This window comes from Typha latifolia, chromosome 3 (assembly GCF_019914945.1).
Source record: "Typha latifolia isolate L0001 chromosome 3, TyphaL0001v2, whole genome shotgun sequence".
NCBI lineage: Eukaryota > Viridiplantae > Streptophyta > Magnoliopsida > Poales > Typhaceae > Typha > Typha latifolia.
Window position 1 is genome coordinate 3,243,506 of NC_133088.1, and position 27,387 is coordinate 3,270,892.

A 27,387-nucleotide genomic window follows, 5' to 3' on the forward strand; every position below is an offset into this window, starting at 1 on the left:
GCTCAATATGTTAAAATGAAATCCATTTTGGTGCAGCAAATACCATACTATTTTCAAGATTAACTGGTGAAATGATTTGAGACTAATTTTTCCTCCATTAGGGCAAATAGGTATCGCTGGACAAACATTTTTTGTATAGAAAGCGCACAAATTACCATTCAAAGGGTTGGACCACAATCCTTGAGCCAGAATAGTTGGAGCAGCAAACACAAGAAGCTTCGAAGAATGAATATGAAGAACGTAACAACTATCATGCGAAAGAATTTTTACTCATGCTAAGCTATACTTTATTGTTGGTGAACTACATTAACTTGTTGCAAATTTTAAAAGCTGCAGTTCCATAAAGTTGCTTAACATTTATCATGGGAAAAGCTGCAGTCTTAAGTGATTCAGAGATGTTATGCAACTGGCAAGGAAAGCAGTCCTAATTTGCTTTCTTATAGATGCTATTGGAATCGAAATGAAGGTGCCGAAGTGTGCTTATGACTTTATTCCATTAGAAAAGTTGGCCTATTATTTTGCAGGGACAACTGGCCAGTATACAGTATAGTAACCAAAAAGAGATTTCTTATCCCTCTATAATAATTACCTTCCCTAGAAAGTGAGAAATATTTTTAATAGCAAGCCTAAGTCTAATGATCAAGATTACTCCCATATTCATTACAATTTATATAGCGTGTCCAAAAGTTACTTCCTCCATGGAAGTTATATTAAAATTTAGAACCAACAATAGCTATCCCACTAACATTTAGAATACAGATAAAGCCAATCCTGAAGATTAATGAATCATAGAAATAATTCAAAGATGAAATTATTCCGCTTCTCGGACGGTCCCCATAAAAAAATTATTGTACAAATTCTCATTGATAATACACAGATCACTGCAAAAATATAATCAGAAGAGCAGAAAAAAAGCATTCAATGATACACTGTACACAATTAACTGATCATGAGAACTTATAGCTACTACAGACAGGGCAAGGAATCAAACCATTCTCATTGCAATTTGTGCAGTGGACATTCACCCCCCTCTCGCCGTCGTAGAGCTTTCGACTACCGCAACACTCTGAGCACATCGCAAACCGCATGCCGCCACAACCTTCGCACAAAACCCCACCAGACCGGTCCCGTGGCATCTTCTGTAGCAGTGGCAAAAGCCTTCCCTGCTCGTGGATTCCGATCACCTCGTCGGCCCCTCCAATGTATCTACCTCTTATGAACAACCTCGGCGGAATTGCGCGCCATCCAAGTACTCTCCATAGATCCTCCCGATATCCCATATCCATAGATATGTCCCTCTCATGGAATACTAATTTCAGGTTGTCCAGTAGATTTCTAAGGCTATTGCAATCCTCGAAAGTCTTCCTAATTCCTCTCAATGTCGTGGTGTATAGGATTATGGATTCCTCGCCTCCTGGAGGGCATTTCTCTTGGAATTCTTCCAATGGATCAACGTACTCCTCTGTAGTGCGAGGCAGCTTAGATGGGCGCTCTTCTTCTATATGTTGGTCTTCTTCATCTTCTTCTTTATCATCTTTATCTGCCCTGGCTCGGGTTTTCGCTTCCTCGAAGCTCTGGTCGTATTCTGCGATTGCCTGCTTGAACGCGGCGAGGAGGTCGGGATCGAAGAGGGTGGACGAATTGAGATCCGGATGGCGGTAAGATGGCAATCCAAGATCGGGTCTTTTAGAGCTCTTGGCCTCGGATTGAATGAGATCTTTAGCTGGCGGTGTTGGTGGAGGTCTAATGTTCTCTTTATCGCTGATGAATTGTGAATCGGGTGATTTGGGGGAACTGGGCAGCTCGGATTTGGTTTCTTCTTCTTCTTGCTCTTCTTCTTCGCCCTCTTCTTCTGCTGTGATAGGAAGAGCGGAAAGGGTTCGAGAGAAATCTAAGGAAGGCGAGGCGTCGAAGAACTCATCGGAGGCGTCGATGTGAAGAACACGGCCTTGTTGTCTCTGGAGACCCACCTGAGGAAAAGATTTGAGCGTTCTCAGGATTCTTGATTTGAACCCCTTCATCTGCTGCTATTTGAGAAGAAGGTGTGTGCGAGACTCCGGGAAAGGAAAAGTTTCGAAAGAAGAAGATGGAGAGGAAGTCGTAAAGAGAGAGGAGAGAGAGAGAGGGAGAGATTTGTAATGGTTTCTTTGTAAGAGCTGACTGGAAAGCTTATTAGGTAACGGCTATAAAGTTGTGGGGTCTCGCGACTTGTAAATTTGAAAGGGATTGCCATTCGCCACCGAAAGAGTTAAAAAAGAGCTGGGCATGGGAGCAACGGTCATAATTCGAGCGTCAGCATACAATGCGAGAAAGGGGTATAAACAATTCGAGCTCTATCTCTAATTTTGGACTTCCGGGATTTTATAATTTAATTATTTTCAAAAAAAAAATCTTTGTAATAATAAACTGCAGTGTACTCTGTATATGTAAATTGTATATTAGAATGAAAATAAATTATTAAGAAAAAAAATTGGAAGTCCTATTACGGTATTATTTTGGAGAAAATTAGGCTATATTTTAAATTATCTTCTAAACTTTTATTTGTATCGTTCTAATCTATATGCAACCTTTAATTATTTTTTCATCTAAAACTAGCCGTAAAAGTAATTTGCTATTAAAACTGTTACTTTCGATCATTCAACCTTTATATTATCTCTTTTAAACATATTTGTAGTAAAAGTGAGAGAGATTGTGACTAAAGAATTATAAGACAGAATTTTCACCAAAAAAAAGTTCATAGATATAACCATTTTGACAAACAGGTATGGGTTAAACTGCACATAGTTGCCCACAAATACTTTCATAGTTGCACACGTACAGGATAGATAAGATTATGGTCCAAAAGTATATTGTTTACTAACATGCAGTAAGTAGGATTATCATAATTACAGATGCGGTCCAGGGTTCAATTTTGACAAGGTTTAGCTATCAGCAACAGACGACATGACTCCGATGCTGAAATCAAACATGATGCAGGTCAATTGCTTTCCATCTTCTCCCAACATCTTCATGGTAATTGTGTATGAACCCTATAGCAGACAGAAAATTATCAAGAGAGAAGAATTTTTATCACTATATACCAATGAAAATAACTTAATATTTTACTAGATTTTTGTTGAGACTGTTTAGTCTATAAAAAATGCCATGGAGACAGCTAAAATAGTGAAATTGTGCCTTCTAAGGTGGTCTAGAAACAAATTCTTGAAGGCACATTTAAATGAGCCTATTCTCTCTTTGGTTAAAGGCATTGATGTCAAAGTAAGCCCATTCCAGCCACTGGAAGGCAAAACATGTCTTACCCCACTGCACCCACCCAAGTGTAGCACATGGGAAAAACAAAGTGATCTGTTTACAGAGGTGAGCAGCAATACAGATGCAAGATTTATCCGCTTCAAACAATAGAATAAGTTAGATGAATGAAGGACCCTTTTGACTAATAAAAGGCCTTCCATCTGTGATTATATAAAAACCAACACAACCAATATTAGCTGGTTCATAAATATCTGTTATTGAGTGTAAAAACCCAACTCACATTTCTGAAGCAATTAAGCATAGAAGCTTAGCATATTCCTCTTATAATTTTAACTAAATCTCAAACTGAATTTTGACAGTTTATACAATCCAGTTCTCTTAAGTCCTAACATACTAATACAATTTAATGGGTGAAAAAAGAAAGTAAAGTGTCGAAATCTTACTGGAGGAGTTATTGACGGTAATGTTTGCCGATGGGCCAACACAAAATCACCAGTTAAGACAGGACAGGAAGTTTCCTCACAAATGTCATGAGATTCCTCATGAACATGAAAAAAGAAATACTTGACATCAATCACAAGCTTCCCCTTGGAGATGCCATCCTCTATAAGAAACAATCATAAATTATCAATTACACCAGAAAAGTAAACACTCAAAGTAATTACTCTATACAAACAGGAAATAGTCAATCACAAGCAAAAAGATGCACTTTGAGATACTCCTAGAATGAAGAATTGTATAGCAACACAAGGTGTGTCTACAAGTTACATGTACGTTTCATTGCATGGGTGCATGGAAACATCCTATGAAGCATTTAAATCTTTAGTACGCTAATCTTGTTACAATACAAAATATATACCAAATATAATACTGTGCATACTAATGGATTATATGCTGAACATAAGGCAATCCAGGATACACCTTGGATATTCAGATGAAAGGGATATGATCATAAGGAGATATAAGAAGGTTTCTCAAATTAAAGAGCAACTTCAAATATCTACTTTGTGCTCGAAGTGAACTATTCTTGCTGCCTTTCAACGTTTATTTGGAATACATTTGATGGAATTAGAGGAGGCCAAAATTTGGAGCTTATGCCATTGTAATAACCATCACTATCTACTTGTACCGTTTAATCTTGTTTCTTCCTGCAACTATTTGACACATTTAGTCGATGAATAAACAAGCTATAACTATACATTCTAGAAAGAAAAGAAAAGAAAAGAAAAAGGAACACAATATACATACATGCACGTATACGTAAGATACATACAATTCGTTGGATCAATGTATCAATATCATGCCCTATACATATATATATATATATAAGCAAATCAAATAGATGCACTATGCAAGCAAACTCTTTTACCAGTGGATGCAGAGATAGTGAACGTTGCTGGCTCTCCACGAGCAACCGGATTGGGGGATATCTCCACCCCGCTAACTTTAACCGGGTAATCCGCTCCCTTCTCTGAAAACAACGAATTATTCAACGCCATCAGAATAGGCAAATTACTGCGCAATCTAAAGTGCAAAGTTTCATCTTTTTCCAGTAATCATCATCATAATCTCGTACCAATCCATCCAAAAGAAAAAATTATAAAAGATAAAGGAATCAAACCGGGAAGAACTTACTGCAGTATTCGACGGAGGTGGCGATCGCGGTCGAGAGGAAGAGAAGGGAAGAGGCGAAGAGAAGAATCGAGAAGGGGAAACGTATGCGAACTGCCATTTTCTTCCGCTCTTATCCTTTTCCTTTTCCTTTTCTCAGTTCTATAGGAGAAGAAAACAGCGAAGCGAGGAATTCTTCGGAGAGGGACGAGGCTTTGCGTGTCTATTAAGCAAATTGGGGTATGCGATTATCTACAAAAGATAAGTAGTTTGTTTAATAATAGTCAATTAACGTAACTAATGTAGGGGCCCGATTACGGAATAAGAGGATTTTTATCCAATTTTTTTGTTAGGTGTTTGCCAAGAAAAAAAGATTAACTAAGATTATAGGATAAGATAGTGTTTAATTGTCATAGTTGGAATAAAGGAGATAATTAATTAATTAAACTAATCTTATTGTCATTTTTCTAATTTAACATTGAAAGATTTCTTTTTATAAAAAAGACAGGAAATATAGTTAAAATTAAATAAAAATATAAAATTCATTTTAGAATTTTTGGCTAAAAATAATGTTATTTAATTAGGAATACAATTTTCGTAGTGACAATTAAAAAATAAAGTACATCCCAATGTCTAGATATCTACATAAACAGAGGAGAAATAAATAAATAAATAAATTGCAATACATTTTCTCAAAAGTCACCGCTCTATGCCATAACAGGAGAAGGAGCAGGAGAGGAAGAAGAATTAGCCCGTGGCTGTGGATTCTGGACAGAAACAGATAGCTTCAATCCAAGAGAGCAATAGTTCCCAAAGCTACATATAAAATAACACATCCCTTCTTCCTGTAGACCAACCAAAGCTGGCCCAACGACAAAAGTTCTGAACGGGTTCTCATTCTTGCAGTCCTCAAACTCTCTCCTAGAAACCTGCACCACATTGTAGAATCCCATCTCGAACCTGAAAACTATATAACCCAACAAGCAATTAGAGGCAAGTAGGACTCCACTGCTAATTAGACCGAGTTGTAGACATTTCTACCAAGAGTGTCACCAACTAGGAATGATGTGTTTCTAGCCCAATTGGCGTAGAAATCGTTGGTTGGAGGAATCGACCACAATGAGTCCCCCACTATGTGGTCATGGGAAAGTGTGGATCCAATGAAGAAGAAGAAGAAGAAGAGAGTGGCTAAGGCTGCAGCTTTGATGGTGTGAGTAGTAGTAGTAGTAGCCCACGTTGATCTCTGCATGATTTGCGCAGGTGGGAGATGGGTCCAGTTTCAGAGCAGAGTATCCGAGATGGGAGACAAAGTGCACAGAGTTTCCAGATTGGAAAGCCAGGTTTAACTTCTCTCTCTCTCTCATGGAGTGGGATGGAGGTTGGTAAGTGGAGAAAGGGGAGTGGGATTCGGTGCAGGATTGAGCATAACCGTTTCAGGAGCGCAGATTATAATCACGTCTGAAATCTAAATATATGATTAGAGCTACGTAATTAGAATGGGTTTGATCATAATTGAACGCATGCAACGGTCCGTTATTTGTAAAACTGGACCACGACTCAGTACACGGCCCACCACGTGGCTTGCCATAATACGACAGCAGAGCATATCAAAAGCAAAAAATAAAATGAAAAAGAAATGTAAAAGAAACTAAAGACAAATAAAGGTCAAGATTCGCCGTAAACGAGCATAAGAAAAGAAAATTATAAAATAAAAACCTATGTAAAAAAAAAGTTTTTTTTTTTTTTAATTTGTTTATTTACAATCGTGGAGAGAAGGACGAGGGGAACGTGGGGGTAAAGTTTGGTAAGTTTGGTAAAAGATTCTGCGGATTACGGAGAAGAATAGAAGCTTTTTAATCTCGGAGTCCAAATGGTAAACTTCTCCACGTTTTCCGAGATCTCGGTTTCTATTTCGAGTGATGAAGAAGGAGGGCCTCCTCCGCCGTCTCAGGGCATTACGCCCTTCGAGATCCTCCGGTACTTGCTGTCTCTTTACTTCTCTTGTTAGATTGCCCAAATTAAAGTTGCCACTTTTGCTATGTTTGTTAAGATCTGCAGAATTAAGGGCGAAAGTGAGTTTATCCATCTCATTTGGGTGTTCCTTTGATGAGGAATTGTTTGTGGATATGCTTAAATTTGTTTAGGATATTTATATGTTGGGAGATACAAAGGAAAAAAATCGATTCCTTTTAGGTGTTCTTAGACTAAAATGCTGAATTTTTGCTGTTCCACTCTATTTGTGCACCTTAGGTCCATTGGCATTTGTCAAAAAATTCACTTCTAAGGAGATCGAAAGAGCAACTGATGAATTCAGCACAATTCTTGAAAGTGGTCCTCAGGGAATGGTATATAGAGCTCGATTTGCTGATGGAATTGTTGCGACAATCAAGCAAGTAAGATCTCTGGATCGTGGAAAAGATACCTTCTACAGGGAGGTGCAACGGCTTGGGCGCTTGCACCACCGCCATCTCGTCAGACTTCAAGGGTTTTCTGAAGGAGAGGAAAGGTCTGTAGCCCTGTCAGTGTAGCTGAATTGTATTTTGCATCCACCTGTTCTCTCATGGACAATGGAGGGATCATGCTTGGTATGGTATTATTTGTAAATTTTCTGAAATTTCTTTCTTTTTTATGCTATAACTTTCAGGTTTCTTGTTTTTGACCACATGGAAAATGGAAGCTTGAAAGAGTGTCTTCATGGTACGCTCTATTTGTGATCTTAACTTTGAAGGATTTGTTAGGTAGCTTTGATAAGTTAGCTTTATTAGCATCACTCTTTTCTTTCAGATCCATTGAGAACTCCGTTGAATTGGAGTACCAGATTACAGATTGCTATCGGTGTGGCAGCTGCCCTGGTAAGTGGTTTGGTTGAGAAAAATGAACCCTCTTTGTGACTGTATGTGTAAAGTAAGCGGAGATACCACAAAAAGTTTACCGAATTTACTTCACTTTAGGAAGTTATGTATGATGGTGTGTGATTCTTGATGCAGGAATATCTTTATTATTTCTGTGACCCTCCTGTATACCATGTTTCGATCAACTCTAATAATGTAATGTTGGATTCAAACTACGTTGCCAAGGTGATGATCCTCTTAGTAATTAAAAAAGTTTCATGTTGATAGTACTTCTATAAAATTCACACAAATATTTGAAACCATCAAGAGATCATTTAACAGTTTGTTCTGTTGTATCAGCTATCTGATGTTGGTCTTGCGGACTGTAATTTTAACTGCACTAGTGAATCCAACAGTTCATCCTCTGGAGGTTAGAACTTTCTATATGAATACTTGATTGTGTTTGCATATCTGTATCTATAATATCAACCGGTACTCAAGAATTACCTCTTGCTTCAGACCACATTGATCAAAGAAGCAGGGATTTGGTGTTTCAGTTTGGTGTATTGCTCCTGGAGCTCATAACTGGTCAATCATTGGATGGTGAAGTCGAACTGGTTCAATGGGTTCAGGAATCTGGGTTTGTTTATTCGATGCACAAGATGGTGGATGCTGATCTTGGAGATAGTTATGATTCCAAAGAACTTAAATGTCTTCTATTCATAGCAAGATTGTGTACAAGAACAGGAAGTGAATCATTAATATCTATTCGGCAGATACTAAGGTATCTGCAGGGAAGGGTAGAACATTCAATTTCATAAATTAGTCTTTGTTAGGTAAGGAGAATTTGATTTGAAGGCACACATATAAGCATGTGAATATAATAATGATGAAGCTGGTTAAGGCTCTGTGCTATGGTTCTCTTGTATATCACCTTGTGTAGTGGCTCCCTTTTCATTCTTTTTCTTAGTACTTGCTCACTTGTGTAGGTAAATGTGATGTGGCATCTGCTTCAATTAGAATTCTGTACCACTGAAAGGGGAGACAAGAAGCATTCAATGGCACATGCGTGCGACATCAAAGAGACTAACTATTCTATTCCTTCTTTTTATTCCCTTGAAAACCTTATGTGCGGATGACCCATACTTTTAAGTTATTATCACACTACCTCTTATCCATGCTGATGGCACCTAATCTGTAGATAACTAACTTGCCAGGTTCTGTTGATTTGGCATCTCTTGCCCATTTGCACGATCCTTGGATACTAAGAATAGCTCCGTAGCTCTATTCTTATTATTCTCTAGCATACTTGTAACTGTTACCTCAAACCAACAAAGTTATGCAGGAATGCAAGTTTGGGAGGATTAAATAACTACCAAAGGTTAGAATATTAATTTTCTGTAAGATGAAGGGTTCAAATAAGCCACTCAAAAGTTTCTCCTGTGCATATATGTCATGTTCTTGGAATATTTTACATCCGTATTGTAATTCACATGTATGGTGGATGGCATTCAGGTTTATTTTTCAAGAATACTTTCCAGAGTAACCAGAGTTATCTCTTTTGCTTTGGACGTCATGGCCTCATTGGAGTAGGAATCGGTTAACGGGTGGGACAGGATGCTGAAGGAAGGGAAGATGAATGATTTGGAAGCAAAAGGGAGCACAGGATGGAAGGATATCAGCTGATTGAAATATGAAGAAGAAGAAGAAGAAGAGGATGAATTATGGTAGATGAATGTGATGGTTGAAGATATCGTCTTTTTGCAGCCACCTATGTAAACTGAAAATAGAAAGAGCAACTTAATTCATGATGTCTGCATTAGATATATGTTTTTCCCCCTTATCTAGCTGGAACATGTCATGTCCATCTGTCTGAAAGTTGCCTCTTAAATGTTTCATGTCATCTCTGGTCCCCGTATAAAGAACTGAAATATTCTCTTTTAATGGTTTCAACAGGCTATATTTCTTGTTTCATCCTTTTCTATAGTTATTATAGCTGATTTATATCTGATTTCAAATTTCATAAAGAAGTTAGGTTTAAGCTGATCATTATTTCCACATCTCAGCTTCATTTTTCTTTACCTGTTTATTGTTGAAGTAAATTTTTTACTTACTGTTTCATTATTGTTTGATCACTGCAGTAGTACAGTATGAGTACATAGCTAGAAACATAGGAGTGCCAGTATTCTATCCTTTTTAGTTGCTTCAGTACTATCTTTCATCTAACAATATATCAGAACAGGGCAATTGGAGATAATACATGCCAATGTATTCCCTTGTGTTTCATCTTTTTTGATAACCCTGTGGCCAATGATAAATATGTATATGATTCATGGTGCAGTTTTGTATTCGATGATCTCCTCTCAATTTGATTTTCAATTAAGGGAAGATAATTTTCATAAGCCTAAATATAATGACGCCAGATTGAATTTTTGGAAGAAATGTGCAGACTTTGATGGACAAAAGATGATGTCTTACTTTATTTTTCTTGCTCCCTGGAACTAATGTATTCACATGATCAACTTTAATTAGCATCACCCAAGAACAGAGAATTCTGAATCTAACCATGCAGTCGTTACAGTGAAGAATCTTTCTACAGATCAATATGGTGAAATAATGAAAGGAATCAAGCAATCAAGAGAACCACTCCTCAATCACGACTGCCTTGCTAGCGGCACGACCTCCGCGAGCGGCGTCGGAAGCGGGCTGGCCAGCGGCGACGTGCGGCAGACCGGGCACGACGGGTGCAGCCGCAGCCATGGGTCGACGCACTTAAGATGGAACAGGTGGCCGCATTCTGGCAATTCCCGGAGCACGTCGGAGTTCTTATAATCCGCCAGGCATATGGAGCAGCAAGCTGAAGTAGTCCTCCCCTTCTCCCGGAGCTTAGCTTGTGAATACAAAACCTTCGGATAACTCATCAGTGTGGCCTCGTCGATCCCGAGTTCTACATCAGCGTCCGCCACCGCCAATTCTGCGATCGTCTGCCTACCGCCAATTCGACGCGTTGCTGGCTGTGCCTGCGTGTTTGTCCTGGTGCAGAAGTAGGAGGCCAAGGTGATGGTGATGATGAGGAGGAGAATGCCAACAGAGACACCGACGCCATAGCCAAAACTGCCGATTCTGTCGGTGGTGAAGATGCTACCGCTGTCGGGGCCGATGACCGAGGTGTTTGAGCTCATCGGGGATGCTTGTTGAGTGGTGGGGAAGGAGTTAGATGATTGAGAAGTTGAAAGGAGGAAGGTGTTTGATCATGTGGAGCTGGCTGTTGCTTGGTAGGTGATGCATTGTCTTGGCTTGTTGTTTTGTTTTGAAGGGAGTCGGTATCTGGTAGGGGAGTTTGTATTTGGGATGTCAACGGTAACATGCTGTGGAGCGAAGTAAGAGGAAGGAAAGGATTAGAAATTAGAGACGAACTTCTGAGAGGGTTATTCTATAAAGATTAAAGCAAGTTTTTCCAGGGTCAATCTTACTCCCTTATCTATGCATTTCTAGATATTTTCTAGAATTATGTAGTAGTAGTAGTAGTAATTTTTTTTTTAATGTCAACTGTCATGATCTATCTTCATTCATGCATTTGAAGCCAAGAGTTGGATTTCTTTTCTTTGTGGATAGATGTTGCTTTCGCTATCCTTTTGCTCTTTGATCTCTATAATCTCTTCACTCTGGCGTGCACCTCACGTTCCACTCGGGGAGATCTAGTCAATCATCTTATTTATTGTCTTGAGTAAAGCCTAATTCATATGTTGCGAGATTTTCTTGAGTCAATTTGTTCTGGTTGAGAGTAATATTTCTTAATATTTTTTTTTGTATATGTGGAATAATATGTTGGAGAAGATGGAGGAGAATAATTGAAGAAAGAGTCAGAGAATTAATTCATTTTTGGCTTACTAAACTGACAATTGTTAGGATTCAAACTCACAAACATCTATACAACGTTAGCACCTTTTAACTATCCATCTGAACACTTAGCTCATCAATAATAATCTAACTATTGTTTTTCTGTCTACTACTAGTGAGGTTTATCTTCAATTTGTCTCTAATTAACCTCATACTACTGCAGCTGTTTTGGATTATGAGGACAATGATTGAAATATTTGTTTGGGAAATGAGTGATCTTTGACTTGGGATTTTGTTTCTTTTTAGTAGCAACTTGCAAGCATATAAGAGTAAATAGCTTTTCAAGTTGACTGGAGGACAGAAGAAATGTTTGCCAAAGGATATAATTTGCTGGAATGATGGTTTCTTTGAATGGATTCTTTTATAATGAACAAATCACAGCTGTACTATGAGAAAGAGAGCCAGTGAAATTTATCTGTCAGCATCTTGTGCTTAAAGTCCACTACTTCTATGTTCAATTTCGCCTAGATTTAGGAGATTTATCTACAGATAGTGTTGAATAATCAATCATTTATTCTCCCTAAAATTATGTTTATCTTATATGTTGTTATGTTAATTTAGACATTGCACAAATTTGGGATCAAATTTGATATAATAAAAAACTTACCAAGTATTTGGTTAGAACAATATAGTGGGTTCACTAACTATTAGTTCTTGGGCCTTGGAAGCCCATGATTAGAGGAGGGCCTTTTTGTCCTTCATGAAATCTGAGGAAAATTTATCAAAATTTTTTAATCTTTGTTATTATTCACATCCTACTGTATGTATATGTAATTTTTAATTTTTAATGCCTAAAGCATAAACCTAATGGAATAGAGAATATTTGGTTAATTTTAAAAATAAAAATATATACCTAAAATACCCCTCACTTTATCTTAAAATCAGTTTCCTATTTTTACCTTTTAACTTTATAAAACTTACTCAAAGATATTAAATTCATTATATATATATATATATATATATATAGTTAATTTAATTCATCCATCAGATAACTCTCCGCTAAGAAAATTAAGGTCAAAATATTTTTGAGGCATTAAAATTACAATTTCTCTCCCCATCTTATAATTATCACTACTAGTATTAAAATAATTTTAATGTACATCGTATATATTTTAAAATAATTTTAAAAAACCCAATAATATAAATTAAAAAATAACTGTAATTAAATTGCAAAAGTCCTGGCAGACTTTAGATACTAGCAATGCCAGATAACACTAGAAAGGGGCCACTTAAATAATTCAACCCCCCCCCTTTCAAAAAGCGAAACTTACAATAATTTCCCTTTGAGGGCAATAAAAGGCAGCAAAACTATTAATATGCTACAGTGGGCCAAAAAGAGCTGCAGATGTGGGGGTAAATGCTACATACTTTGGTTGCACTGCACCTCTTCTCAGAGTCACAGTTGTTTATAGGAAGCACTCTGCCACTCACCATGTGGACCTTCCTCTTTTTCCTCCTCTCCTCCGTTTCTTTATTTTCAATGCCCCAAACCTATTCAAATTTAAAAAAAAATATTTTAAACGAAAAGATTATATTAAGATGTTAACTAGGTATAAAATCTCTTGAGCAATCGGAGACCAAAATTTAAACAAGTTCAGAAGGAAATCCTCCATCCTAAATACATTCGAAGTCGAGGCTTCTCCTCTTTGTTGCAAGCCAATCAACACTTAAATTAGCTTAATGAGATATATGAGTAATTTTATAATTGTTAAAATTGCTAATTAAAATTTTAATATCATCAATTATAGAAGCAATAGATCAAAACGACCGATGCCCATCTTTTAAAATGTAGACTAAGATGGTTGAGTCAGACTCGACCCATGCATTAGTATAACCTATTCTGATCGAGCAGAGCAAAGCTTCTTTTAGCACCATGGTTTCAAGGATGAGTGCCTAATTTCTTCTACAACTTGTAAGTATTCAAATTTAATTTTACTAATGTGCTGCCCAAACAGCTATCTCTAAATCACCAAAATAATAGGTTATTGATATAGAGTGGAGGAACAATTTGACTTTGAGCAGTTGAAGTTTCCAAAGAGTAGAAAAAAAATTAATTTTGGCAGGGAGGATAGTTAGTTTCAGAAGATTATCAATTAATTTATTTTTATAACCAAATATTTAGAAGAAAATGAAGAAGTTCTTAAAAATAAGTGAAATTTTTTTTCTCACAACATTCTGGCAACTAAACACTCCTGATCAAAGTTAAATAGTTAATGGTAATGATTGCCCAACCCAAAGGGTGATGATCCAAAGATTTCAACTATGTTGGGGTAGTTATTTAACAAACAAAGTTCAAGTCCCCAAATTATGCGGCTCCCCGGGTCATGTGCCGCTCCCGTGACACTCCCTCCGTCCCTCCCTCCCAACTAACCTCTATCTCACCCCCAAATTTTAATACCGGAGGACGAAGCGTCTTCTCGTATGCGAAACCACCCGCATGCGGCTAAGGAGATCGAATGGCCAGTAAAAACTCGCCGCGTAGAAAAGGCTTGCTAACAATACTAAACCTGCGGTAGAAGTTATCCTTATCCAGATAAAAGTTGGAATAAAACTTTCGAGTATCCGACAACACTAGTGAAAAGGGGGGAGAGAAAGGCAAGTCAAGGGTTGAAATGGCGGATCACTCTTGCTCTCTTTTCCCACTTTTCTCCTCTACTTTTGATGTTGTTTTACTTGGAGATTCCCAGATCTGATGTTTCTCTTCTTTGCTCCTTCCTTCTAAGTTGCGTGGCGTCGCTTTCCTCAATGACATCGGAATTCCTCTATTAGAATTCTGGCCGCGGATTCTTACTTGGGATCTTTCAAAGGGGACTGGTCTAATTGTCTCAGCGATTCGATCGTTGATCTCCTTTTTAGTGCCGTCGGTTGGTTGAGGTAAATGGCGTGGGGTCTTGGGCGCAAAATTTATTCTTTTTTGGTTGGTGGCTGGGTTGCAGAGTTTATCTGAGGATTAGTTGTAATTATTTCTGTTGGTTTTGTCTGTTGTACGATGCCCACCACGAGGCATTAGCAGAAAGATGCTGTTTTGCAGCTTCCCTTTGAGATAGGTGATGGGGGAAAATGGCATTTTTTTCGTGTTTCCTAATAATTTTCTCTGAGTAGACTTATTATCTCACTCCGGGTTTCTTTTTTTTTTTTTTGGTGTGTCTGTGTGTGTGATTTGAGTATTTATTTTGTGAGATTGGAAACTATCGAATACAGACTCTTGAAGTTTTGTCTTGATCTGTGCCCATGGCTATCGACCAATTGTTTTTGATGCTCCGAGATAGTGGCTTGCAGTTTTAGTGATGGTTGCTATTCAGAATATGCACTAGATTTTGACGTTGAGAAGAAAATATTATTTAGGGGTAGTGGGATCAGGTGATGGTTTGTCTTTCAATTTTTGAGTAGAATGTCAAGGCAATGCATTTGCGAGTTTAGTCCATTGTAGGGCAGAAATATAGGCTTGATATGGTAGATTTTGAACATATCTCTTGTCAATCAATACAAATTCACCTCTGGACTATGTATAACAGGCAGCAATAGTCTCATCTGGCTTGTAGAGCAATATTGTATACTTAGTAATCAACTTTAGCTCTTATCTTCATAGCAGACTTCTATCTCATGGTTTCTTGGCAATTATTTACTAATGGTTGGCTGCTGCTAGTGCTAGATCTCCTTAAGAAATTACCTGGAACTTTTTGAATAACATGTGTAAGTTGAAGTGCTGGAACACTTTAGCAGATTTGATTTACCAGTAGGCAACATACGATATATATATTTTTTCTATCTTTCCTTGAGGATCTATTTTATACTTCCAAGAGCGGTAGAAGACTGAAAATTATGGAAAATTAATTGGCATTGATAAGGAAAAGTTCTGAGTGATTTTCTTTTTCGTTTTTCATTATCTTTCATTTCCTGTACAAGATATACTGACCTTTTGTATAAGCGAAGATAAAAGGAAAGGTTTTGAAGAATCTGTTTTTGTGGAATTAAATGGCAGGAAAATGACTTTCTTGTGTGAAAAGAGCTTTTCATCGAGTTGCCTTAGCGTCTTAGGAACCAAATGCAAAACTAACTTGCACTTATTGAGTGGCAATAGACAAATTCAATCCCTCTATCTTTTTCTCTATAAATTAATTTGATAATTATTGGTTATATCCTATATAGTCATCTGGTATATGTACTGTATATCTTTTATGCCACCATATATATAATTTCACTTAGTGATTTCTTCAAATAAATGAGCTTTACCTATTTTAGAAATAAATACTTAGTACAACTACATAAATTGTATATCCTCCCAACATTTAATGAAAATAATGTGCATGATGATGGTCATTGTAGCCCCCCGCTTATGTTGAAATAGCATATGCTCAAGGCAGTCTTACCACACACGTCTACCTCTGTGCATTAAAAAAAAAATGATTTTTCAACTTGGCTGTTCTTTAAATTCTTCTCATGGCCTGGTGGTTTAACTTGCTTGTCCAAAGTTCCTTACCTAATTAATTATTGACTGTAAAGGTTGCTGATGACTTCCAAAGCATGGAGTATGAACTCTCAATTTGCTCAGTTTATTACTCCTTTTTGTGGCCATTTTTGTTACCAAGTGCGTAAATCCCGGATCTGCCTATTTCCATTCATATTTTTTCAGAAAAAGAAAACTTTCACTACAGAGTTTTTGCTAGATCATCATCTGCTTGATAATCTTATGAGAAGAATATTTGTAATCTGCTGAATTATTCATACTCCAAGCTACATCTTGTATTTCATTGCTTGCAGTTCTGTATAATTCCAATAAATCTGTGTTCATTTAGTGCAGAAAAGAGAATATGACTGGAGCTCCACATTAATTGCTGTCTATCTAAATATCCAGGTCTTAGTGATCTACTAGAAGTGACAGCATAATGGGTATTTCTGCTAAGTGGCTTAAATCATTGGTTGGTCTAAGAAAGCAAGAGAAGTCACATCGTCCAGATAAGGATGAACAAGTGAGTAAAGCTGTACTCTACTAAATTGTTTTCCTTAAATTTAAAAGCTTCCCTTTTATCAAATTACTTGGCAATGGATATTATAGTTGCTATTTATTTTTCTGTGTTATTAGAAGGTTTTTGTACCACGACAGGTTGAAATATTCCCTACCTTTTATGTCACAGATCTTTGTAGGCCTCATATGGACTCCATTTTTTAATGTAAAGTGGTGTTTAATCATCATCTTTATTCTTAAATAGAGAAGGCAGCAAGAAAAAGTAGAAACTGGGATGGGTATTGCATTGTGATGATGCATTTCTTTCATAATTTATCTCTGCTCAGTGCTCTTAATATACCAGATGTGTATGCAAATTTGAAAATTCTGGGTCCTTGAAGAGTTCTTTCAGGATGCAGTGACTCAAAGAATATGTAGCAATAGCCACGGGCTTACCAAAAATTGAAGTAGACTAGTTAGCTGTTTACATGACATTGTCATGTGAAATATGCTTTCAACAATTTCCTGGACATCTTACATTGTATCAATTGTTGGGAGTTGGGACCAACAAACGAAATCGAGGATGGTTCCACATATTTGGAAAGGAAGAACATAAGTCTGTTCCACCTTTTGAATCTTAAGAATCAAGACTGGCAAAATGAATTCATGATCGCCATTGGTGCTGATACAATATTAGCGGATGCTGCAAGAAAAATGTGAATTTGTAAGAGCTTAATAAAGCAAAATGCTAGGCCTCTCTTGTCACTTGTCATTATATCTCTGATATATGGACTTTCTGAGCATGTTCTAAATTCAACATCTTTATCTCTTTCCAATGCATTCCGTTTCAGTTTTTGGTTTGTCATGTCTCTACTTTACTAATTGAAGTATGCCTAATGCACACTCATATGAAGTTTTCTCTGTTCGCTAAAACCTCATGAATTGAGAATATCACAGAAAAAGGTAATTGCTGATCAATTGCAGCATGATGGTAATGTTATAGAAGATGGCTCAAATTCTGCTTCCTTGCCCGGTGTCTCACTCCACATACAGGCAGCTTCCCTAAATGAACGAAACACAAAAGAGGATTGGGCTGCCACAGTTATTCAGACTGCATTTCGAGCATTCCTGGTATCAGTTTTTGTCTTTTCAACAGTATGTTATATTTTGGCTGACAAGTTATTGACAGCACTGCCATTGCTACATATGACCACCTCTTGCCCATGGATTAATCTCATGCTTCTTTCATTGATATATTATTTCTTTACTGCTAACTATGGTAAACATGAAAAGCTGACATATAAGCAGATAATGCTTGATAACTTTGTGGTTGCTATCAGTTCTGAGACTTTCTTATTATAGTCCATCCAAATAATGGCTCACCAAGGGTGTGCCACATTTGGAATTCAGACAGCCAACACCAATGCTAAGCTTCCAAGAAGGGTCCATGATCCTTCCCAACGGGCCCAACCTAAGCTAGAATAGTTGTTTTGTGTTTGTAAGTTAGTCAGAAAGATTTCCTTGATCTCTTATGTTAAGGTGCATTACTGTATTTTGCAAACATCAAATAGTTGTCAGACTATACTAGCAGGTTAGAGATTTTTGTGGAAGCCAACCAGAAGAGGAACAATATTTTTGGATTTTTAATCAGATAATTAGATGTAAATCTCATGTGTGAATCATCTACAATTCAAGGGTGCAGAAATGGACTTAAGGTAATTGTCTATTTCCAGCTCTACCTCTCATCTCCCATCAGGGCAAGTTCTTGCAAGTGCTGTCTGTGTGGTTACTTATTCTACTTTTGGTCTATCAGATCTTGTGCTCTTACCAAGGTGAAGACTGAAGTGTTTCTTTAGGGCATTCTGTTATTGTTTCTATGTATTAGATAATTTCCAGCACAAAAGAATACAAGATAACCTCCCTGAAAGAAGATCTCATGAACAAAGTTCAAGTACTAAGTAGGAGGAAGAAATTAATATTACTGCTATGCAGTAAAATTCCAATTTAGTACTTCCTAGAAACTGAGTAGAACTAGTTTCTTTTATGTTGTCCTGACAAAATTTTAATCTCTAAAGATGCATGGGGGTCCAAGTGCATGAAGCCAATGCTAACATAGGGTGTGGGAAGGGGAAGTTTTACTCAGTTCTACTTTCATACGGAAGAGATATCCATGAGAATACAAGGGAGAAACCTTACCGTTGAACTCTCTAACGCCCTTCAATCATTTGAAGACATATGCACACAAAAGTAAATAAATTTTAAAGAACTGTCATCTTAACTACAAATATCATTCACAAGCTTTCTTTTACTTGGATTTGGACTTCGAGAGGGTGCTACTTGTTAAAAACATGATCAGACATAAAAAAAAAGAAAACCAGAAATAAGCTTCTATGTCATGTATTTTGTCTATAATATTTGCAGATAATTTATTTTAGTTCTTGCTTTCTGATATAATGGGGGATTGGATACTTTCCAGGCTAGAAGAGCTTTACGAGCTTTGAAAGGACTAGTTAGACTTCAGGCCCTTGTTAGGGGTCATGCTGTCAGAAAGCAAGCAGCTATGACACTTCGTTGCATGCAAGCTTTGGTCAGAGTACAGGCTCGTGTCAGAGCAAGGCGTGTCCGCATTGCTTTAGAAAGTCAATTGGACCAGAAGAAAATTCAACAACAACAAATTCTTGAGGCTCGTGCTCGTGAAAATGAGGTAAGCTATAACTATCCACTAATAATCAGTGTGGCTAATGTTTGAACTCAGACCGAAATCTGGCATTGCCAACAGTCCAGCCCAATGACACACTTGTTTGTATGCCAAACAGCTAAATGGAAGACACTCTATAACAGCTTTATTTATACTAATTGATAAAAATGGGAGTTAAATGTCTTGTTTTCCTTTTGTATCTCGTAAAATCTTGCCATTGATTGCATATTAGTAGCAGTTGTTCCTTCTGCTGGAACTCCCTTAGTATCTTTCATAATGATCTGTAATGGAATTTTACACCGATGGAAAGAATTGACACCCCCTTACCATACACGCAATCCTAAAGCACTCGACAAGTGAATCCACTAACTTCAGCTAAATATTAGGTAATTAACTATTGTATGATTTAAATGCAGGAAGGCTGGTGTGACAGTGTAGGCTCTGTGGAAGAAATCCAAGCTAAATTGCTAAAGAGGCAAGAAGCTGCAGCCAAGCGTGAGAGAGCCATGGCATATGCTCTAACTCATCAGGTAATTTTCAGCGAGTACATTTCCTTTCTGTGATCGCACTGAAGATAGAAACAAAAATGTAGGCGTAAAGGGAATAAACATAAAATGGAGGATGAAGATAATTAATTGGATATCAATAGTTTGATTGTTTTAACTGATATCAGCTTATTGAGTGCTGCACAGTTAAACCGGTCCATATTATAGGTATTCATTTGATTGTACCCTTTGGACCTTCTGCACAGTAGCATGATGCTTTATAATCTCGTATGGTAGTTAACTAATGGTCAGATACTATCTGATATTTTACACCATTTTCTATTCTTATTACATATTAAGACATCTTCCATCTTTTCTTTTGCTGCAGTGGCAAGCGGCTTCCAGACCGCAAGCTGCCCCTTCAGGGTTTGAACCGGATAAGAACAACTGGGGGTGGAATTGGTTAGAGAGATGGATGGCTGTTCGTCCATGGGAGAACAGGTTCCTTGATATTAATGTTAAAGATGGAGTCATGTTGAATGAGAATGAACAGGTTGAGGCAAATGGATCCAAGACCCAGTCTAAGCCACTGGCCAAAAGGACCATGTCAACTCTTCATTCCAATATTTTGAACCAAAAGACAGCTCCATCACATTCTGACAGAAGTGGATCTTCATCAAGCCGGTCTGCAAGCATGCCAGTCTCTTCTGCTTCAGCATCTGCGAAACAAAAATTAAAGCCATCATCCAAGGAGGTGTCTGAAGAAGCCATTTCTCGACCTTCTGTAATGGGTGCTCGATCCAATAGCAATCCAAAGGAGAGGCCGGCACAACTGGATCCACAGGCTAAAAAGAGACTTTCCCTTCCAAACAGTGGTAATCGCTTTTCTCCCGCTGGTTATATGGTTCTTATTGTCTCGTCTGTCTTATTGATTTTTCTTATCTTGCAATTCAATTTGAGCACTCTTATGTACTTATCTAATGTGACTAATGAATTTGTGAGGTATTCAGATCTTTCTTCCCGTTACCAGTGATTTTCAGAAACATTTTTGGTCAATGGATGAGATCTATCATTTCACTAGCTTCCTGATAAGCATTTGATATTTATTGTCTCAAATATTTGTTTGCATTTGGCTGTTTCTTAATTAGATATGCAGTCTAGTGCTGTTAACATAACAGAACACTTGAGGGAAATGGCCTTTTCTATCTTCTTTCATTTATTTTTCACACTTTATTTTTCTGGTTTGTCATTTTGGATACTCATTTACTGTAAATCAATGAACGTTACTGTAAAACCTAGGAGTATTTGACTTATCTTATTAATGCCAAGCAGGCGGTGAAGCAGGAAAGCGGCCAACCAACAGATTTATAGCTACCCGGTCTGCAAATACACCTCAATCTGAAGTAAAATATCGGAAGACTCCAATTGATCCAGCTATCAAGAGGGTTGAACTGCAGACATGAGAAGCCATCAGTTGATCAAAAGTTAATATTCTCGAGCAGTGGATCAAGGATCCACTGCGGCATGTCGATCTACGTCTGTATATACATAGTTATTTGTTCTATCTGGATTACATCTATGTCTCTGCTCTACATCTCTATATCACATGGATAATTGAGGCTAAAGGATGCATGTGAGCTCATGAGGTTGTTGTATAACTAGTTTTTCGCAATTAGGTAGTATCTATTTATTTTTGTTTGAATATGGTGTCATTAACATTATTATCAATTGTTCTTCGATCTGTTATTATATTTCTCTAGAATGTAGACTAAAATCCTGCTTCTTAAACTGGTAGCAGTGACACTCTGACACATTACTGGAGAAACTCAAAAGACAATTTTTTTCGAAAGCTGGATGTGATACCCACGAAATCTAGTATGCTATTTTGATGCTTTGTTTCAACCTCTTGTAGCTGCAATTCTTCTGTATGAGTGATTATGGAAATTACTCCTGATATGCTATTGTTCTAGATTTTTGTTTTTTGTTTTTTTTTGGTTCGCTGCTTTATCACCATTACCTCGAGTTCTTTAACTTCATACACATTTTGGGAAGTCAATACTCAGTGGATTTATAGCTCCTTTTTTAAAGAGAAAAAGAAATGTATGCATTGACATTTGAGATAAAAAGATAAGTCTAATTTTCACTATTTCGCCTTTTCCTATATTATCCTTGGTCATCACCAGCGTTATTATATGTGTATCATTTGAGTCTGTTATAATAATTTTTTTTGGGTCTAATTTATGATTAGTTTACAGTGCTTATTATCTAAAGTTAACTGATAAATAAATTTTGACCAAATATAACTTCAAATCATTGGATTTGATTTTAATTTTTTATATATTGAAATCCAACCAAATAAATAGTACACAATGGTAAAGGACTTGAATTATGGGCCAAACAAATTGAGCCATTTAGGTGGGCCTACCTAATCCATCGCCCAGGGTCAGTCAATACTTCTCCAAATTCGTAATCTACCTGTCACAGGGGATCCGACCGCCGAACCCCGAACTCCGAAATCGTCCACAGATAGCGATGGGGACGATGGCGATTGCGGCGCTGATCCTGGCTATAGCGGTGCTCCTACCGCTCGCGGCGGAGGCGGGTGACCAGAATCGTGTCTACGAGCCGTGCTTGGATGCCAAGATCCAGAGAGGGGATGGCTTTACCTTCGGAATCGCCATCTCCACCCAGGGGTCTTTCTTCTCCGGCCAGACGCAGCTCTCCCCCTGCGACCGCCGCCTCTCGCTCTCCTCCTCAGGGGCGCAGCTCGCCGTGTTCCGCCCCAAGGTCGACGAGATCTCCCTCCTCACCATCAACACCACTACCGGCTTCAACCCCGTAGGTGTCTGTCTCAATCTTTAGGGTTCCGATCCAGTCTCGGCTCGTTCTGTTCTTTAGTGCTATATTTCTTGGGATCTGATCTGTTTGCTATCTGTTGGTAAATAGATCTAGCAATTGCTAATGCATTTTTTATAGGAAACTTGTGAAATGTGATATAGGTGGAGATTAAATTCCTTGTTTGTTTAGATAGTGATGTCTATGTGCTCATGTTGTTTAGACAATGCTGCCTTTGTGTTGAATACTTGGATGCTTCTAAAGATTGGAGGATTATGGTTTCCTGGACTTAAGCAGGCTGGAGCAATTTGTTATGTTTGGTAATTGTAGCATAGACACACTGGAGGACGTTTTGATTATAATTCCAGTCCGAGTTCAAATATGAAATTCTACTAGTAGAGAGAATGAATCATCACCAAGCTGTTTGAATGATTGAATCACAAAAGGAAAAAAAAAAAGAAAAAGAAAATAATTGTTGGATTCAATATGCTGCAGATTTTTCACGTGTGCGACTAGAGGTGGGAGAAGAGGAAGGAAAAGAAATGTAAGGAAGATGGAAACTAAGTGCTGTTCAGTTCATCATCAGATGGAATATTGGATTGCATATCTCTTGAAGTCATTGTAGATCAGATCATGACCTTTTACTATTAGAGTAACTTTTTATTGACTCCAACTCTAGTACTTCCCTGAGAAGGAAATTTAGGAAACCCATAGAACAATATGGTCTAAAGGTTAATGCCTCCTGCAAATGTCATGTGTAATACCCTATTCTTTGCTTGCTAAAATATACACATCCAGTCATTACAATATATACTTCCACTTAAATTATAGTTGTCAAGCAACAATGCATGCAACCTAAAGAACTAAGCTGACTATCTGTAGGGTGGATGAGAACAAAGCTAGAGTTTTGTTGTGTTACTTGATCAGCTTTAGAAGGCTTTAGTTTGTGGGGCCAAGGTACTGGGCTAGATATAGAAGGTTGTCATTATAGCCCTAGGAATGTCTGCTAAAGTTTGGATTGCTTAGGTTCACATCAAATCTTGTTCAAGGAAGTTTTTCATTTGTACAAAATTATGAGCTATCAAGTTTTTCTCTCCAGTAATTATTTATGCATGTCCTCTAAAGCCAGCTCAAAAAGTGATTTATTGACACATTACTTTGGCCAAATATTTCCATTATTGCACATCCTTCATGAACCATCGGTGTGACTACATAAAGCTTGAAATAACTCACGTTCCCCTTTAGTGATTTGTCTCTACATTTCGTTAGAGGGAATTTCATCCAAAAACTGAAACTCGGCTCACTTTATGTAATAACTTGTTGAAGAATATGTTGTATCTAAATGAAATGTGAGGTTATAGTTTTTCTTGTTCATATATCAGACGTTAGTTTTCTCAATCTTGTAACTTTTTTTAGGATCCTTTCAGTGTTGTTTACGTGTTGTTATATCCGTGGTTATTATTACATGTTGCCATTTTGCTTTTTTAGGTTCCTAATACATAAGAGAAACATGTTTCATGTTGCTTATGTCTTTTGATTTTTTCAGTTAGTAGGTTGGCATGGACTACAAGGTACCTATTTAATTTCATATAACAATATAACTGTTTGGCAAGCTTTCATATATGAAAGTTCTCCGAGAAATTTTTGTTGAATGCTAACAATAAGTTATAACCAAAATGTGTTGGGTATAGAAAGATTTATTTATCTCCTTGTCTTCTTTTTGTTGTTTAGGTAAACATAGAATGTGAGCAATGCCATGATGGCTATGACTGATGTGTTACCAACACTAATATTATCTGGTACTTGAGTGATGTCGGCTAATTCTTCCAGCTTTACATCTGCAGACGGTATCACTCATTTATGCAGATTTATCAGTTGATCTATAATGCCTTAATGTTGCCTACAAATTCATTTCTGAAAAGGTTGGAAAACTTTATAGGAAGTTGACGAGTGGTTTTGGTTTTAAAAAAATAAACATTATCTTGCTTACGAGTAGGGACTCCAGTGCAAACTTCATCATATATTACATTAGACACTTCATCCTATCTTAACCTCTTTGTCAATTTGATTTGAGCTGTTCTCTAGAGCATGGTGTATATTGTGGACACATGTATAAAACTCAGTTTTGATGATTCCAGGTCTCTGCTGGTGGATACATGGTAGCGTTCGCCGGTAGGAAGTATGCAGCTAGATCTAGAACGACTTTAGTTGGTAACAGCACATATACCGTGAGCAGCTTTACCCTGGTATGTCTTTACTATGTGATCCTGGATATAAAGGAAAATTTGAGCCAGCATATTCATCATTATTTAGAGATATCTTTTTCCAGGTACTTGAGTTCCAAAAAGGTACACTTCAGAACTTGTATTGGAAGACGGATGGTTGTGCTTCATGTTCAGGAAAGTCATCTTTCGTTTGTCTTAAAAAGGAGGGCAGCTGTGCGATCAAAACATCCAGCTGCAAAAGCCAGGGCTCAGTAGATTGCAGTATCGGGATACAACTAGCTTTCTCAGGCACCGATAAGCATGATGCAGTTCTCAACTCATGGTATGAGGTGTCCAACCTCCAGCAGTATTCACTCTATGGACTGTATTCCAACCTCAAAGATTCCCTGACCAGCCAGTACAGCAAAATCTTCTAGCAAGTTTGTATTGGTTGTTGATCCTCCTGTTAGCTCTGCTGTTGTAATTTCCTGCTGTCATGTTTTACTTCATCAGATAAATTTTCTGTACCGGCATTTCATGTAAATTTGTTTGATACTTGTGGCATACTGATGTCAACTTTTATGTGAATCTATTTATGACTCGGTCATCTTCAATTGATTGGTTGTTTTGAGTGCCTGTCATTCTCTTGTTCTTATTTTAACCCCAGCATCTTGAGTCTTTTTTATTTTTCTCTTTGCTTTCAGTAGTTTGTGATGTCTTCGAGGAACTTTCGTGGTGTCGTTAAACTAATATTTCTTTCCTTCAATCTTTAAGCCAAGATGTCATTGTTATGTTGGTTGTTTCTTCTAAACTAGGGACAGAATATATAACATCCTTGCACGATATATGCCCTGGACTGATTCAAAACTGAGCCTTACCTTATAAAATCATAAATGTCAGCTAATGAGGTTTTGTAGACTCTTTAATTGAGAATGTCGCTATGCAAATTTACCCCCCTTGTTTTCTCTATGTGCTTGCTTTTGAAAAACGGCACCGCAACACTATACTGTTGTCTAACTTTGCTAGTCTTGCCTCTTGAATCTTCATGATACTCTCCAATTTCTTTGGTACAATGTTACTCTAATTATTAACATCAGGCACAAGCTGTCACATAGATTTTTAGTCAAGTATAATGTTGGACTTCAAGAATCTTTCTAAATATTTGAATTCTCTCTCTTGTTGTTGCCAGCCTCTTTGTCTCCCGGAAGACAGCAGAGAATGGAACAGCTAAAGAATCTTAAGGCTGTTGAAATATAATACTAGTTATGTGACTTGCATGGCTCTTAATTTAGACCTTTCTATTTGTCTCCCAGATTTGAACAATGGAAGGATATCAGCAGACTGCTAATTAGCTTGTGTTCAAACGTGTCATGATCTATTATTGAAGCTGTCGAGATCTCCTCTGCTATTGTTTCCATCTATATTGACCTGGCCATGTAGAACTTTTATATCCTATAAATAGTATGTTAATGCCAATGGAGAATTTTTTTTTCCCACAGAAGTTTCCATAGAGAAATTTCTCCAGTTCTGTTTGTTGTAGTTGCTGCAATGTCATCGAATCCACCGAACTGGATTTGGATGGTTTTGCTAACTTGTTCTTTTTTATGTTGGGTTTGAAGGTTTGGTGACTTGTTATAATTCAAAGTCAGCTAATGGAATCCAAAACAGGGATGCATTCATGTTAATTGATGTGTTAGTTAAGTCGATATAAAATTTTAATATCTCTAAACAAAATTAAAAAAAAATTTATATTAGCTACACATTTGAGGTTATGTTAAAAATTTAGAGTGCCTTCATATAACTGACTGACAGATGTTGACCAACATACCCTTTTTATTTTGCAACAACTAATTATAATTTTTTATTTATTTATGAAAATGCTTTCCTTTCATCTTAATATTTCTCACGTCTATATCTTAAACCATGAATATTTCAACAATAAAAAAAAGAAGAATAATATAAAGAGCAAAATGTAACTATAAATTATTTCAAAGTTAGTTATGGACAAAAGAACTAATAATAATATATAGATTGAAACTATTAGGCGACTAAGTGACATATAAAAAAGTTTAGAAATGCACTTTAGAGCAATCTCACAAAAGAATTCCATCATCTAAAACAAATGATTTAGATAATGTGGCAGCCACGTGCCAAGCACAATGGTACAAGATGTGCTTATGACGTATTATAACTTTATAAGAAAGAAAAATAAAATAAAGGAGTCATTAAAAAAAATAGCATCTCTCTTTTCTTTGAGCTTGAAGATAATCCAACACTTAACGCAGTTGGGAATTAATCCATCTAAAGATCAAGTTCAAGTATCAGCAACAGTTGGTACCAGATTTTCTTTTAAAATTCTTTTTTCTCCTTCATTCAACTCTATATAACACATATATTATCACTCTTTTATTCTTTAGGAAAATATTATATAACCATTTGCAACAATGAGTGACGTCAGTGTTGAGGTAAAGCTTTAAGTTTATTCCCTATTTAATAATCCACCAGCATTACCACAAAATAAAGTAGGGGATTAAAACTTATAAAAAGTATCCTCCACTTAATCATGTTGGTCCCTCCATCAAATTTACATCCAGAATCCGCGTTTTGCTCGTGTGCTGCAATTAAG

At 37.1% G+C, this 27,387-nt stretch overlaps 6 protein-coding genes across 15 annotated transcripts; 3 read left to right on the top strand and 3 right to left on the bottom strand.

Annotated features, from left to right (window-relative positions):
- Window positions 1-786: 786 nt before the first annotated feature.
- On the bottom strand, window positions 787-2,119 carry LOC140784566 (uncharacterized). Its single transcript, XM_073132051.1, has one exon. The coding sequence runs from the start codon at window positions 2,019-2,021 to the stop codon at window positions 948-950; it is 1,074 nt and encodes a 357-aa protein (XP_072988152.1). The 5' UTR covers window positions 2,022-2,119; the 3' UTR covers window positions 787-947.
- A 597-nt stretch (window positions 2,120-2,716) lies between these two features.
- On the bottom strand, window positions 2,717-5,115 carry LOC140783375 (MD-2-related lipid-recognition protein ROSY1-like). The gene is made up of 4 exons (XM_073130249.1): window positions 4,888-5,115; window positions 4,622-4,723; window positions 3,696-3,856; window positions 2,717-3,029 (listed from the first exon to the last, which is right to left on the bottom strand). Exons 1-4 carry the CDS (start codon window positions 4,982-4,984, stop codon window positions 2,922-2,924), a joined length of 468 nt encoding a protein of 155 aa, XP_072986350.1. The 5' UTR covers window positions 4,985-5,115; the 3' UTR covers window positions 2,717-2,921.
- A 1,435-nt stretch (window positions 5,116-6,550) lies between these two features.
- LOC140785129 (probable receptor-like protein kinase At1g49730) lies at window positions 6,551-9,668 on the top strand. 5 transcript variants are annotated; one of them, XR_012108387.1, is made up of 10 exons: window positions 6,553-6,840; window positions 7,114-7,369; window positions 7,508-7,560; window positions 7,648-7,715; window positions 7,851-7,940; window positions 8,055-8,124; window positions 8,214-8,478; window positions 8,684-8,823; window positions 8,912-9,075; window positions 9,210-9,668. XR_012108387.1 is itself a non-coding variant. In XM_073132879.1 (7 exons), the coding sequence occupies exons 1-7, from the start codon at window positions 6,783-6,785 to the stop codon at window positions 8,513-8,515; spliced, it is 897 nt and encodes a 298-aa protein (XP_072988980.1). In that variant the 5' UTR covers window positions 6,551-6,782; the 3' UTR covers window positions 8,516-8,622. The 5 variants fall into 5 exon arrangements, 2 of the variants coding, with proteins under 2 accessions (XP_072988980.1, XP_072988981.1); XR_012108385.1 differs by having other exon boundaries at window positions 8,214-8,530; window positions 8,684-9,075; XR_012108386.1 differs by having other exon boundaries at window positions 6,812-6,935; window positions 8,214-8,530; window positions 8,684-9,075.
- Window positions 9,669-10,196: 528 nt separating this feature from the next.
- Window positions 10,197-10,991, bottom strand: LOC140785130 (RING-H2 finger protein ATL70-like). The gene has a single exon (XM_073132881.1). It carries the CDS (start codon window positions 10,874-10,876, stop codon window positions 10,349-10,351), a length of 528 nt encoding a protein of 175 aa, XP_072988982.1. The 5' UTR covers window positions 10,877-10,991; the 3' UTR covers window positions 10,197-10,348.
- A 3,163-nt stretch (window positions 10,992-14,154) lies between these two features.
- On the top strand, window positions 14,155-21,473 carry LOC140783491 (protein IQ-DOMAIN 5-like). Of its 6 annotated transcripts, none has more exons than XM_073130387.1 (7): window positions 14,155-14,468; window positions 16,396-16,564; window positions 17,497-17,670; window positions 19,016-19,243; window positions 19,654-19,767; window positions 20,111-20,597; window positions 21,055-21,473. In XM_073130387.1, exons 2-7 carry the CDS (start codon window positions 16,481-16,483, stop codon window positions 21,183-21,185), a joined length of 1,218 nt encoding a protein of 405 aa, XP_072986488.1. In that variant the 5' UTR covers window positions 14,155-14,468; window positions 16,396-16,480; the 3' UTR covers window positions 21,186-21,473. The 6 variants fall into 6 exon arrangements, with proteins under 6 accessions (XP_072986488.1, XP_072986487.1, XP_072986490.1 ...); XM_073130386.1 differs by having other exon boundaries at window positions 16,450-16,564; XM_073130389.1 differs by having other exon boundaries at window positions 14,159-14,468; window positions 16,450-16,564; window positions 17,524-17,670.
- Window positions 21,474-22,110: 637 nt separating this feature from the next.
- On the top strand, window positions 22,111-25,397 carry LOC140783492 (uncharacterized). The gene is made up of 3 exons (XM_073130393.1): window positions 22,111-22,560; window positions 24,696-24,803; window positions 24,887-25,397. The coding sequence occupies exons 1-3, from the start codon at window positions 22,255-22,257 to the stop codon at window positions 25,196-25,198; spliced, it is 726 nt and encodes a 241-aa protein (XP_072986494.1). The 5' UTR covers window positions 22,111-22,254; the 3' UTR covers window positions 25,199-25,397.
- Window positions 25,398-27,387: the final 1,990 nt, after the last annotated feature.